The sequence below is a fragment of the Megachile rotundata genome, chromosome 16, assembly GCF_050947335.1.
Source record: "Megachile rotundata isolate GNS110a chromosome 16, iyMegRotu1, whole genome shotgun sequence".
Taxonomy (NCBI): domain Eukaryota; kingdom Metazoa; phylum Arthropoda; class Insecta; order Hymenoptera; family Megachilidae; genus Megachile; species Megachile rotundata.
The window spans coordinates 12,708,148-12,718,774 of NC_134998.1; the positions used below are offsets into that span (position 1 = coordinate 12,708,148).

Sequence of the window (10,627 nt, forward strand, 5' to 3'; positions counted from 1 at the left end):
AGTATAATAAAAAATGACAAAATACACTGTACACTTTTATCTTTCGTAATGAAAGTTAATAACAAATTGTTGTTACTGCGCAGTTGCAAAATTTGTGATGACGTGTTAAAATCGAAGTTCAAATCTGGCGCGTACAAACGATAAAAATCGAATCAGGACGATCTTTAATCTCAGTTCACCTCGATATCTCGAAGCAATTTAAGTGGCCTTCAGGTTGAGCCTTGAGGCCAGTATTTTCGCTGAGCTGGGTTGTTGTTTACATCCAGGAGCCGCTCTTCGTACGGTGATCCCGTGCGCGAGGGGAGCGGAAAAAATTCCTCCGTGAAATTCACCATTTCTTGAAGACTCTTTGAAGCAGCTACCATTTCTGTTATTGTTATTTTATCATCAGGCTTGCACGGACCGATCGGACGATAAACAATATGAAGGTAACTGTATCCACGCTCAGCGACGACATCTTCGTCCTGGATGTCATCGAGGATATGGAACTGGGGAATTTCAAAGCTCTCTGCGAAAGCGAATGCAACGTTCCAACCCATGAGATGATGATAGCCTTCAACGGACTACCGCTGATTGACGACAAAAAATCGCTGAAGGACCACGGCATTCAAGACGGTGACATAGTTATTTTGCAGCACATGCATCAGAGCGGGACCGACTTAAACCTTCATCCCTTAAACGGAGGTCAGCTTCAATTCACCACCATTATTTAAAGTGGCGATCGAGGCGGGTCGTGAGGTTAGCTTTTCGGCTTCGATTTACGTTTTCTTCTGTATTGTTACGTTTCTCGATCAGTTGTTGTTTAAGCTCAGCGATTCCGATCACCCACAGTCCGCACTCTTCCAGCGAATTAATCTCAACACGTTCACAATCTTGCGATCCATATGTGGTTCAGCATACTCCCTACTCATACGTCTCCTGATCTGTATGAGGGGCATGATCCACGTATGATAGACATGTATTGTTCTCGTGGACGTACGAGTGGGAAGTACTTTTTTGATTTGGGCCGTGAAGGTGTTAACTGACTCGACCGAGCATGTTCCCGTGTTTCACTATTCCATATTTGTGCAATTTTTCTTTAGAATAGGTTTTGTCTCGTTACAAAAGATCTTTGTCCTGTTTCTTTTTACGTCTGCAGGTTTGTTTAGATCAGATTTCTAATAGCTTAGCACAGATATGTTATGTGATCTTTTTCAGTTTAATGATAGTTTACAACGATCTGCTTAGTTAGTAATTTATTTAAAAATGCATCTTACACAGTATTAAAGAGAATATACTAAATTCCAAGAAACATTACTTCAGCTATTCCCATGTGGGACTTCAGTTCCATTAGAGTACCAGGAACATCCAGAAGGGAAGATGATCCAGAGATGATAAGGGAGATGCTTTTAGCTAATCCAGATCAGTTAGCTCTGCTCAATCAAAATAATCCTGAACTGGCTGGTGCTCTAATTGCTGGAAACTTGGGTAAGTCCTGCCAGCTTTATTTTAAAGCCTTGAAACTTTTCTATAAAATAAGTGTTTTTATTTCACAGAGACATTTTCCACTGTGCTTAAAGAGCAAATAAAAGTTAGAGAAGAACGCGAGGCACAAAGGGTGAGAATGATGTATGCTGATCCATTTGATACAGAGGCACAAAGGTATATCGCCGAAGATATCAGACAAAAGAACATTGTGGCAAACATGGAAGCTGCAATGGAATACAATCCTGAAATTTTTGGATCGGTTGTTATGTTATATATTAATTGTAAAGTTAATGGATTTCCTGTTAAAGCCTTTATCGATACAGGTACATATTCGACGCCCTTATTTACCACCATAAATAGTTAAGAAAAATGCGCGTAAATACGTGCGTTGCAAATACTTTGTATCGCGAATAAATCGAGTCAGCGACAAGTGTATTTTTAAATATCTGTTTGGGTACGTGTGGTTGGTGAATGTCTATTTTTAAATTCTTGCATTTTGAAAGTCATTCTTTGTAGTATGATTCTTCATGGAGGGAGCAGTTTAAATTTAGATTTAGTCGAAACACGTGCTGTCGTATATATCATGATCATATATTTTAAAATAATCTCACTACTTTCGCAAATACCTAGCAGAACAATTCTTACGAATTTTTTGTAAATCAGGTGCACAGTCAACAGTAATGTCCGAAGCTTGTGCAGAAAGATGTCACATAATGAGATTAGTCGATTCAAGGTGGGCTGGAATAGCTCACGGAATTGGAACCCAAAATATTATCGGACGTATCCACATGGTACAAATTCAAATTGGGAACGATCACTTAACAACTTCATTTGCTGTCCTAGCAGAACAAAACATGGACATGTTGCTTGGCTTAGATATGTTAAAAAGGCATCAATGCTGCATAGATTTAAAGAAAAACGTACTAACAATTGGTACCACTGGTGCTGAGACACCATTCTTAGCGGAAGGTCAACTTTTTCAATTTTTTTATTTCAAAATATTCATTTTACTGTTACGTATAATTTTATAATATATTTTTCATTATAGGTGAATTACCAGAATGGCTCAGGTTAAGCGGTTACAACGATATGAGCTTGCTTGGCATAGAGGATGAAAAAGTGCATGATAAAAGCCGCCCTCATAGAGCAGTGGAAGACTCGTCGCATGATGTGAAGAAACAACGTCGACAAAACGGTAAGTATCTATCCAGGTTATCCTTTAATTTGCCTGGTAGATGTACATATGTTTAATCACGAGCAGAAAGAGTATTTTTTTATGCATCTTTCAGAGGGTCACAGCAGCAGTAGTGCAAGCGGGACATCGAGTAGATTAGGAGCAATAGAGGCAACAATTTTTGCTCACGATCCATTCACAGAGGAAACAGTGAAGGAAATCGAATCCCTGGGTTTCGGCAGATTACACGTTATCGCGGAATTGCGCAGATTTCACGGAGATAAGGCGAAGGCGACTGACTCGTTGTTTACAAAATTCCGATCTTAAAGTTACAGAAGAAAGAAAAATGTGAATGTTCTGTGTCTGTGCAGTAAAATTAGGGGAAAGAAGATTTATACTTGATTTTTGGTAGCAGTTTTTAATATTAACGTTAATGATTGTACATTTGATGCACCAAACGACCAAACGATGCTCAAGCAAGCATGTTCGTTGCTCGATAGTAGCATGGAATCGTATTTTGGATCTTTCTTTTTTGCTACGTACGAAGAATTTATAAAGATAAACTGTTGGATTACGACAGACGAGTCGACGTGCTCTAATATTTAAACCATAATTATCGCAATACATAATTTTAAGGGCAGTAAATGGTGAATTAAAATACTGTTTTAAATTAATGGAGCAGCTTATTGTTTTCGTGAAGATAAAATGAGAGCGAAGGTTCTATCACGTTCGTAGATATTCCGCATAACTTCCACCAGATTAGATTTAAAAGATGAACATTTGAAAGTAATGTTTCTTTGAAACTGTATCGCAACAATTGCACGAACGTTTCGAGCTTCGCTAGCAGATTAACTTGCGATACCTATAAAAAGTAGTTCCTTCGACAATTTATCATATAAAACTATGGAACATGGAAAAATGATTATGACTTAAGATATAAACTCTTTTCCATTTATTTCTTTACAAGGGTCGAAATAAGATACAAGTTAATCAATATGTAAAAACTTCTATTTCTTTTATATAACAATTCCATCAAATTTACAAAAACAAACATCGCGAATTTTGTATCATTACTATTTATTTAGGGTATATGGTATTTTCTGTATTTTCATTATTATATCGATAAAAAATGTAACACCATGATTTCAACTAAATTTTTCATACATTCTTCCTTATTATGCAATCGAATTTCAGATAACAACATCAACAAGAAAAGGAGAAATAGGAACTAAAAGAAACATGAAACTATAATTTTTCTTCCTTTTCCCAAGCAACAACCATATACTTATAATGAATTTACAGCATTACAAATTCATTATTTCTTCAATTATTTTCGGGAAGCTCATGTGGTGCCCATTTAATCTCGACCATTTTCCCGGTACGAGCAGATTCCTCGCAGGCAGCCGCAACTTTGCTCACCGCCAGAGTTTCTTTGGGTAACACGGACAATTCGTCCAAGCCGAGTACAACGTCGATGAAGTGGTCCAGTTCCCTGATATATCCGTTCCTAAACCTGCTAGCGAACGAATACCAAATAGGAGCACTGCATGTTCCTTCGAGGCCGTAATTTGTGTTCACACAGTGTATCGGTTGTTCGTTGTCTGCTTTAACCATGCCCTTGGGACCGAACGCCTCGAGACGCTGATCGTACCCGAAATTGCTGTTTCGTGAAAGGTCGATCGTCCCCAGAGTTCCTGAAGGGAAGTATAGGCTCACTGCTACAGTGTCGAAGTCGTCAATTGCTTTGATTTCTGGAATGTTTGCGGTGGCTTGGACGGCAACCTACAATCAAATATTATCACAAGTAGTAAAGTGCTTGTAAATAAAAGAAACAATAGGTATGTATACCTATTGTATGTCTATCTTTATGTACTGTATACTAAATTGTTATGGACTGAATTGAATAGGTACAAGTTTATCCGAAGTTCAAAGTACTTCAAATTTCTTTTTTTGATTGTAACATTATTCTACATTGGACTTTCTTTTTCAGTTAAGTTTCTATGATGTTTTACCAAAGATTCTTACCCTCACTGGATACTCTCCAAGAACCCAAGTAATTATGTCGATATCATGGACCATGCAGTCGTGGAAAATACCACCAGAGTGTTTCAAGTAATCAATGGTAGGAAGAGGAGAATCCCGTGAGACAGTTTTAATTACATGTACGTGTCCAATGTCTCCCTTCCTGACTTTTTCTCTAACTGCTGCGTAGCCGGGATCAAAACGTCTGTTGAAGGCGCTGAATAGAGGTTTGCCGACCTTCTTGGCGGTTTCATAACATTTCATTGTATTCGAGCGATCCTCGGCTATTGGTTTTTCACAAAAAACAGCCTTCTTCGCTTCTAACGCCTTCGTTACAATTGTCTCATGAGTAAATGTCGGCGAAGCAACGACAAGTACATCTACTCTGTGTATTCAAAGATCATTGTCAGTTATTAATTGAACTCTGACTACTTTATAATTAGATATATTAGACAGTGTTGAGCATAAATTCATCATTAACAAAATCGTTATAAAACGTTCTCAAAAAATTTGGTAATAGTAAAGTATGTATCTAATATATTTCAAATCATTTATTCTTTGCTAGTTTCTGACTTATTAAACAAATATAAAATTTCTTACTTTGGGTCATTGTACACTTTGTCTGCTTGTTTACTGTGCAAAAGGGTGACGTTCTCCAGGTGCCAATACTGTCGAAGACTTGACCACTTGGATTCTGCATCGTCTACTACGTACAATAACTTCAGACGTGGATTGGAGATGACGTTGGATAAATGAATTGTTCCAGCTCGACCTACACCGAACAGGGCGACCCCCAATACTTGATTGTGTGAATTACTTTTCAATGTAAGATCCTGCAAGTATCTGTAATAACATTGAAATCATTTTTAGAAGAACAGCAGAGAAATGATGAACAATCGACAATATGCAGACGAAAAGAAAAGTCTACGTTGATGAAGAAGAGTTGGAACCCAAGAAGATTACTCACTGCTTATAAAGATAGTCCTCTACAGGCGGCTTCGGCGACGGTTTGGTGTACGGTGATGCTTCCTTAAACTTTGCTGTTGCCATGGTATCTAAATTTTACTGAATAATTCAGAAGAGCCGATATACAATAAGTCAGCAGTCTCGTTGCTCAGCGAGACTCTGTTCGGCTACTACGGTTCTTATACACATAAACGTGCCGGTCCTCGAGGTGGGGGAAGACCAAACATGATTATGTGTGACGAAAATTACAACGCGCGAATCTCTCCAGCAACGATTTCAGATTTTTTAAACGATTAAATTGCCCAGAGGTCGCGTGACTTTTTATTATTTGTATTTAATTATGAAAACACTTGGCGCCATAACTATACACTCAGAAGAAATACAATTTGATACAATATATATTTATTAAAATGTATAGAATAGAATTTCACTGAATTTTCTCAAGCTTTAAGGAATTTTCAAGTGAAACAATAGAAGCATAATTGTCTAAAAGATGCATTAAGATGGATGATTAATTATTTTGGATAATACTGTACTTCATGAATACAAAAAGAGATAATTTCTCATATTTCAGCATCTTTTCTTATTTGTAAAAAAAGTGGTCGTTTCTTTTACATTGATTGCCAAATTCATGCAAAATCAAGCGCTTTTTCTAAAATATTGAACTGCTTATCTAAAGTCAGTGGAATTTATTGAATCTAGTTAATCATTCCATAAATCAAACCGCATATTTCGTTCATATATAACGTGGTTCGAGAATTTTCGACCGCTTTATTGAAGTAATTTGTTAGGTACAATCAGACAAGTTAGCTGCGGAGTCGCTCGTGCCAATTGTCGATATTATAAGTATTTCTTTATAAGACTTTACTAGAGACTTCGATTGTTCTCAGCGTGTCAGTCAGTCGCGGCAAAGGGAAACATAAAATTGCCGCGACCGAGTTGCAAATAAGTGCAAGAACAAGTGTTACTTCTGTATAAAATGTAAGTTTGACTCGGTTATTGCCTGACCTCTCGGTTCATTAACTGGTTCAGAAATCATACAAATAATTTATACAAAACTGGTTTTATTCGGTTAATCCGACTGTGTTGTTATAGATTAAAACTTCTATCGATAAAATTCCGCATTATATGCTTTTATCTGGCAGCTGTATATACATAGGCTGATTACTTAGAAAGTAAGATGAAACGTGCGTCTCAATATAAGTAGAAGATTAAAAATAACAGCAAATTGACCTTAGAGAAAGTAAAAAAGAAACCGGTTACAAAATATCTTTCTAATATAGAAGAGAAAGAGTATATCTATGTAAAATGTGATAAGTGTAAATAGTGGATTAAGATGTATGTTGTAAGGTTGATGAACGTTGGTTTATCAACTTATCCTATTGTGAGCTAAAGCACAAAAGGGGCTAGCATATTGAGTACCATTTCTAATGCATTCTTACAATGCAAGGTTATCAGAATCATCATTCAAACAAAACACAAGTATGCTTTGAGTTAGTGACATTGACTGTGATCTCAAAAAATTCATTGTGTGGATCACAGTGGAATTCCACTACTGATAATTAGTAGTCTCTGTATAATGTTTCACTGACCTTGTTTTATCGATAATGTAAGATGAAAAATTAGTCAAACTTCTTACAAATCATAACTCATAATTATTATGTAAGATTCTATTGAACAGTGGCTTAGAGCTCATCGTTCATTTTCTGAATTGAGTTAGGTACGAATATTACTTCATTGGTGTCGCTCTTCACGCACGCTGTCCTTTTTGTTTTGTCTCTGCCAGGATCAGCGTCCACCAAAGATATGCTGGATTTCACTTCTCTGATAAAGAACATAATCATCAAAATATTAATATGATTATTTAACTTTGTTTTGGAAGAGTTACCTTTTGTCAGATTGTAATTCTGCTGATACTGTTACATCTTTGGGCTTAGAGAAGTCACATTCTAAAACAAAAGCTGCATCACCTGGCGTGATTAATTCGTCGTCATGCTGGATGACTAGGATGTTCTTGTACTTATCATCAAGCTGAAATAGTAAGCAATTTGTAACAAGTTATTTCTACCTTATCTTGTAACTGTTCTTGATAATTATAAACTGTTTACATTTTCAGTTTTGCACTGGTTGAAGGGGATGTCAATGGTAAAGTTACCACCATGAGATGGATCTAAAAAACAAGGAGCCTGTCTCGAATAGAAGCTACCTTGAGTGTATATTACTCCTGAAAAATTGTCAGATGTTTTGAGATTTACTACCATCCTCTCAGCTCCACAGTGAAGCGAAACCCGATCATATCCTTCTGTCGACGCTCCTATTTCCATATCCATGGATAAATCTTGCACCCATATTTCTTCTAGAGTTGAAGATAGGAAAGTAGTATTTAATAATATAGAATTTGTTATTATGAACGATACATAAATATTATAAATAGTTTATCATATTTTTTACCCGCTAAACACTGTTTTAGCGCAAAGGTGAAGAACAGTAAAGCGTATAGCGGTAATCGCATGACGTAGAACATTGCCAGACGAACGTCCGTGAACTGACAGTGATTTCAAGTTCATTAATCTACGAGCGAGTCCCTCCTGTTACCTGTACCTGGCTGGTTCCCACTTTGACACTCCATCCTTTAACATTCTCATCTCATTTTTCTTAGACTAACGCTTCATATCAAGTAAGGAAAATATACTCGGTTCTTTTAATACATTTATTAATAAATATACATTAATATTACATTAAATTCGTTATTGATGTCCACATACGAAATTTGATAAGATTTTTGGTCAAACTTTTCCTCTAGATAAGCTCCAGTTTAAATCTATTATTTTTAGGGGGCTTATCGTGTATGCATACAAAGGCTCTACGGCGGCACATACATTCAAAATAATGATGGATCATTGAGCTTCAAAGCTTTCGAGATATTGTATTGAGCCAATTGAAACGTTACGACACATTATAAATTACTCAATTTCTATAATGGAAATTTTTGAACTTGCTTCATTAATCTTTCATTTATCTATCGATCCACGGGTTACGTCATTCATTTTACAGCGTCTTCCGTTCGATGGCGCAAAAATGTTAAAATTCTACTACTTGAAAAGTAAACATGTTTTCCGTCTCGTGTTACGTCACACCTAACTGTATTACGGAACTTAGTATGTTTGCAAAATCATTTTTACATTCAGGAACCGATTAATGAGAAACACGTTAAAGTGATTTTGGGGATAATGAAACAATTTATAGGTTGTATGATTTTCTACACCTTTATTATACCCTGTTATGGAATAACAGGGTTCGACAATGCCTAGGTACAATACTGTTTCCAGCGAACGCGTGTAAAGGTTCTTGTTTTTCCATCTACAGCCAGTGATTAGCAACAGGCTGGTCTTATCGGTTCCTCGTGAACTCTTTGATCGTTCTTCGGCCAAGATTTGGTTAAGAAAACGGTAGTATCAATTCTGCGTACTAACTAAGCAAGCATTATGGCAACCACTCGTGTTGGCCAAATTCTTTTCACCAAAACCTTGCAAATTGCTCGAAAACCACAGTATGTTGCATCTAATGTGAAATATTATTGTTGTAAGTACATTTTATAGAAGGTCATTGATTGATAGCAATGCATGGAACAGTTGAGAAGATAGTTATACTGTTGATGATTTTAATAAGAGTATTGTTACATGTGCTTTTTAAAGTTCAAATTTCATAGGTCAAGTTTCAAATTATGAGTATATCAAGGTTGAAACCGTTGGTGAGAAAAAAAATGTGGGCCTTATTACCTTAAACAGACCAAAAGCACTGAATGCCCTTTGCGATAAATTAATGACTGAAGTAAATGATGCTGTAGCCAAATTTGATAAAAATGAGAATGTTGGTGCAATTGTTCTTACTGGCAGCGAGAAAGCATTTGCTGCTGGTAAGCTATTCCTGAGTTATGATAACTTAAGTTGTGTTCTGAAATTAAATGCAACTGTGTCTCTTTAGGTGCCGATATTAAAGAAATGCAAAATAATACATATTCTCAAACTATTAAGGGAAATTTCTTGACCCATTGGGACGGTGTTTCTAGAGCAGTAAAACCTGTAATCGCTGCAGTAAATGGTTATGCTGTAAGTTGAGGAATAGCAAAGACTCAGAAACATATTTAATGCAATTTAACAGTATAAGAATATTGTAATCATAGTTTCTTATATTTAGTTAGGTGGAGGTTGTGAATTAGCAATGATGTGCGATATCATTTATGCAGGAGATAAGGCAAAATTTGGTCAGCCAGAAATTGCTATTGGTACAATACCTGGTGCAGGTGGTACTCAAAGGTTAACTAGAGTAATTGGCAAGAGCAAAGCAATGGAAATGGTGCTTACAGGAAATCAAATAACTGCTGAAGAGGCTGAAAAGAGTGGTTTGTTCATTGAAATAAGAAAATGAACTTTGGTCCATCAATTAAGTTTAACTTTTTTACAATATTTGATTGCAGGTCTGGTTAGTAAAGTTGTTCCTGCCTCAGAACTTGTTGCAGCAGCTGTTAAATTAGGCGAAAAAATTGCATCACATTCTCAGTTAACTGTTGCCATGGCTAAAGAATCTGTTAATACAGGTAACTGCTGTTTGTATGATAAATTACTGATATCATACAGTGCTTGAATTAACATGATTTCATTACAGCTTATGAAACCACTCTAAGAGAGGGACTGCACTTTGAGAAAAGAATGTTCCATGGTACATTTGCGACGGTAAGGAATTTCTTGAAAATATTACAGATTTATAAATAAATAATGTATATTTAATATTCCAGGCTGATAGAAAAGAAGGAATGACGGCATTCGTTGAAAAACGTGCACCGAAATTCACAAACCAATAAATCTCTTGTTATCTCCGTTATTGGAGTGCCATAAAACTACTTACTTTTTTAAATAAATTTTATACGTTGAATTAAATATTTTTTATATTTGTTATTTAGATGAAAGATGTTCAAATAAAATATGTTTTTCAACAAAG

The 10,627-nt window shown here is 36.1% G+C and overlaps 4 protein-coding genes across 4 annotated transcripts; 2 read left to right on the forward strand and 2 right to left on the reverse strand.

Annotated features, from left to right (window-relative positions):
• Positions 1 to 148: 148 nt before the first annotated feature.
• Positions 149 to 3,315, forward strand: rngo (DNA damage inducible 1 homolog rngo). The gene is made up of 6 exons (XM_003701164.3): positions 149 to 684; positions 1,303 to 1,467; positions 1,536 to 1,790; positions 2,131 to 2,436; positions 2,516 to 2,662; positions 2,757 to 3,315. The coding sequence occupies exons 1-6, from the start codon at positions 423 to 425 to the stop codon at positions 2,966 to 2,968; spliced, it is 1,347 nt and encodes a 448-aa protein (XP_003701212.1). The 5' UTR covers positions 149 to 422; the 3' UTR covers positions 2,969 to 3,315.
• Positions 3,316 to 3,631: 316 nt separating this feature from the next.
• LOC100878061 (myo-inositol 2-dehydrogenase) lies at positions 3,632 to 6,020 on the reverse strand. Its single transcript, XM_003701059.3, has 4 exons — positions 5,631 to 6,020; positions 5,264 to 5,506; positions 4,667 to 5,048; positions 3,632 to 4,423 (listed from the first exon to the last, which is right to left on the reverse strand). The coding sequence occupies exons 1-4, from the start codon at positions 5,711 to 5,713 to the stop codon at positions 3,965 to 3,967; spliced, it is 1,167 nt and encodes a 388-aa protein (XP_003701107.2). The 5' UTR covers positions 5,714 to 6,020; the 3' UTR covers positions 3,632 to 3,964.
• Positions 6,021 to 6,188: 168 nt separating this feature from the next.
• LOC105661884 (uncharacterized) lies at positions 6,189 to 8,520 on the reverse strand. Its single transcript, XM_076541037.1, is given in 5 exon segments — positions 6,189 to 7,453; positions 7,518 to 7,660; positions 7,738 to 7,985; positions 8,081 to 8,144; positions 8,146 to 8,520. Coding segments are annotated over 5 exon segments (645 nt in total). The 5' UTR covers positions 8,197 to 8,520; the 3' UTR covers positions 6,189 to 7,314.
• A 451-nt stretch (positions 8,521 to 8,971) lies between these two features.
• Echs1 (Enoyl-CoA hydratase, short chain 1) lies at positions 8,972 to 10,626 on the forward strand. The gene is made up of 7 exons (XM_003701060.3): positions 8,972 to 9,211; positions 9,339 to 9,545; positions 9,614 to 9,738; positions 9,827 to 10,031; positions 10,107 to 10,226; positions 10,295 to 10,362; positions 10,425 to 10,626. The coding sequence occupies exons 1-7, from the start codon at positions 9,115 to 9,117 to the stop codon at positions 10,488 to 10,490; spliced, it is 888 nt and encodes a 295-aa protein (XP_003701108.1). The 5' UTR covers positions 8,972 to 9,114; the 3' UTR covers positions 10,491 to 10,626.
• Position 10,627: the final 1 nt, after the last annotated feature.